Raw genomic sequence first — 371 nt, forward strand, 5'->3', positions numbered from 1 at the left:
CCTTTCTTCCTCCTTCCTGCTAGTTTTCCTCCCTGCCGGCTGTTAGGCTCAGCCAGTACCGGCACCTGGTAACCCAGCTGTGCGCGGTTTGGACTGATGGCACTCCCGCCTGGGAGGTTGATATGAGCGAGAGGGCGCTCCCTGTCCTTGCCTGCCCGCCAGTCTAGGGAGATGGGGACTGGCACGGGGCCGTCCTGTGCCAAGAGCCGTCCAGACCAGGAGTGCACCAAAGCGATGCTGCTGTCGGGCTTCTCTGTGCCTGTATCACGCCCGTGTGCAGCGCGTGGAAGGCCCCACGGCACGCGATGCCTCTCATGGGGTCCCAGCGCCGGGCGGCGTGGGTGGGGTGTATGTACACGCACACCTTATAC

The 371-nt window shown here is 64.2% G+C and overlaps 1 protein-coding gene across 1 annotated transcript in view; it reads left to right on the forward strand.

Moving 5' to 3' along the window:
• The first annotated feature begins 171 nt into the window (after window positions 1–171).
• Window positions 172–371, forward strand: part of SNX12 (sorting nexin 12) — a 3,627-nt gene continuing 3,427 nt past the window's right edge. Inside the window, exon 1 of the mRNA XM_019521009.1 lies at window positions 172–268. Within this exon, the coding sequence (XP_019376554.1) occupies window positions 172–268 (97 nt within the window). The remainder of the gene's footprint in view (window positions 269–371) is intronic.

The sequence above is a fragment of the Gavialis gangeticus genome, unplaced genomic scaffold (assembly GCF_001723915.1).
Source record: "Gavialis gangeticus isolate Ggan-Ray unplaced genomic scaffold, GavGan_comp1, whole genome shotgun sequence".
Lineage (NCBI taxonomy): Eukaryota > Metazoa > Chordata > Crocodylia > Gavialidae > Gavialis > Gavialis gangeticus.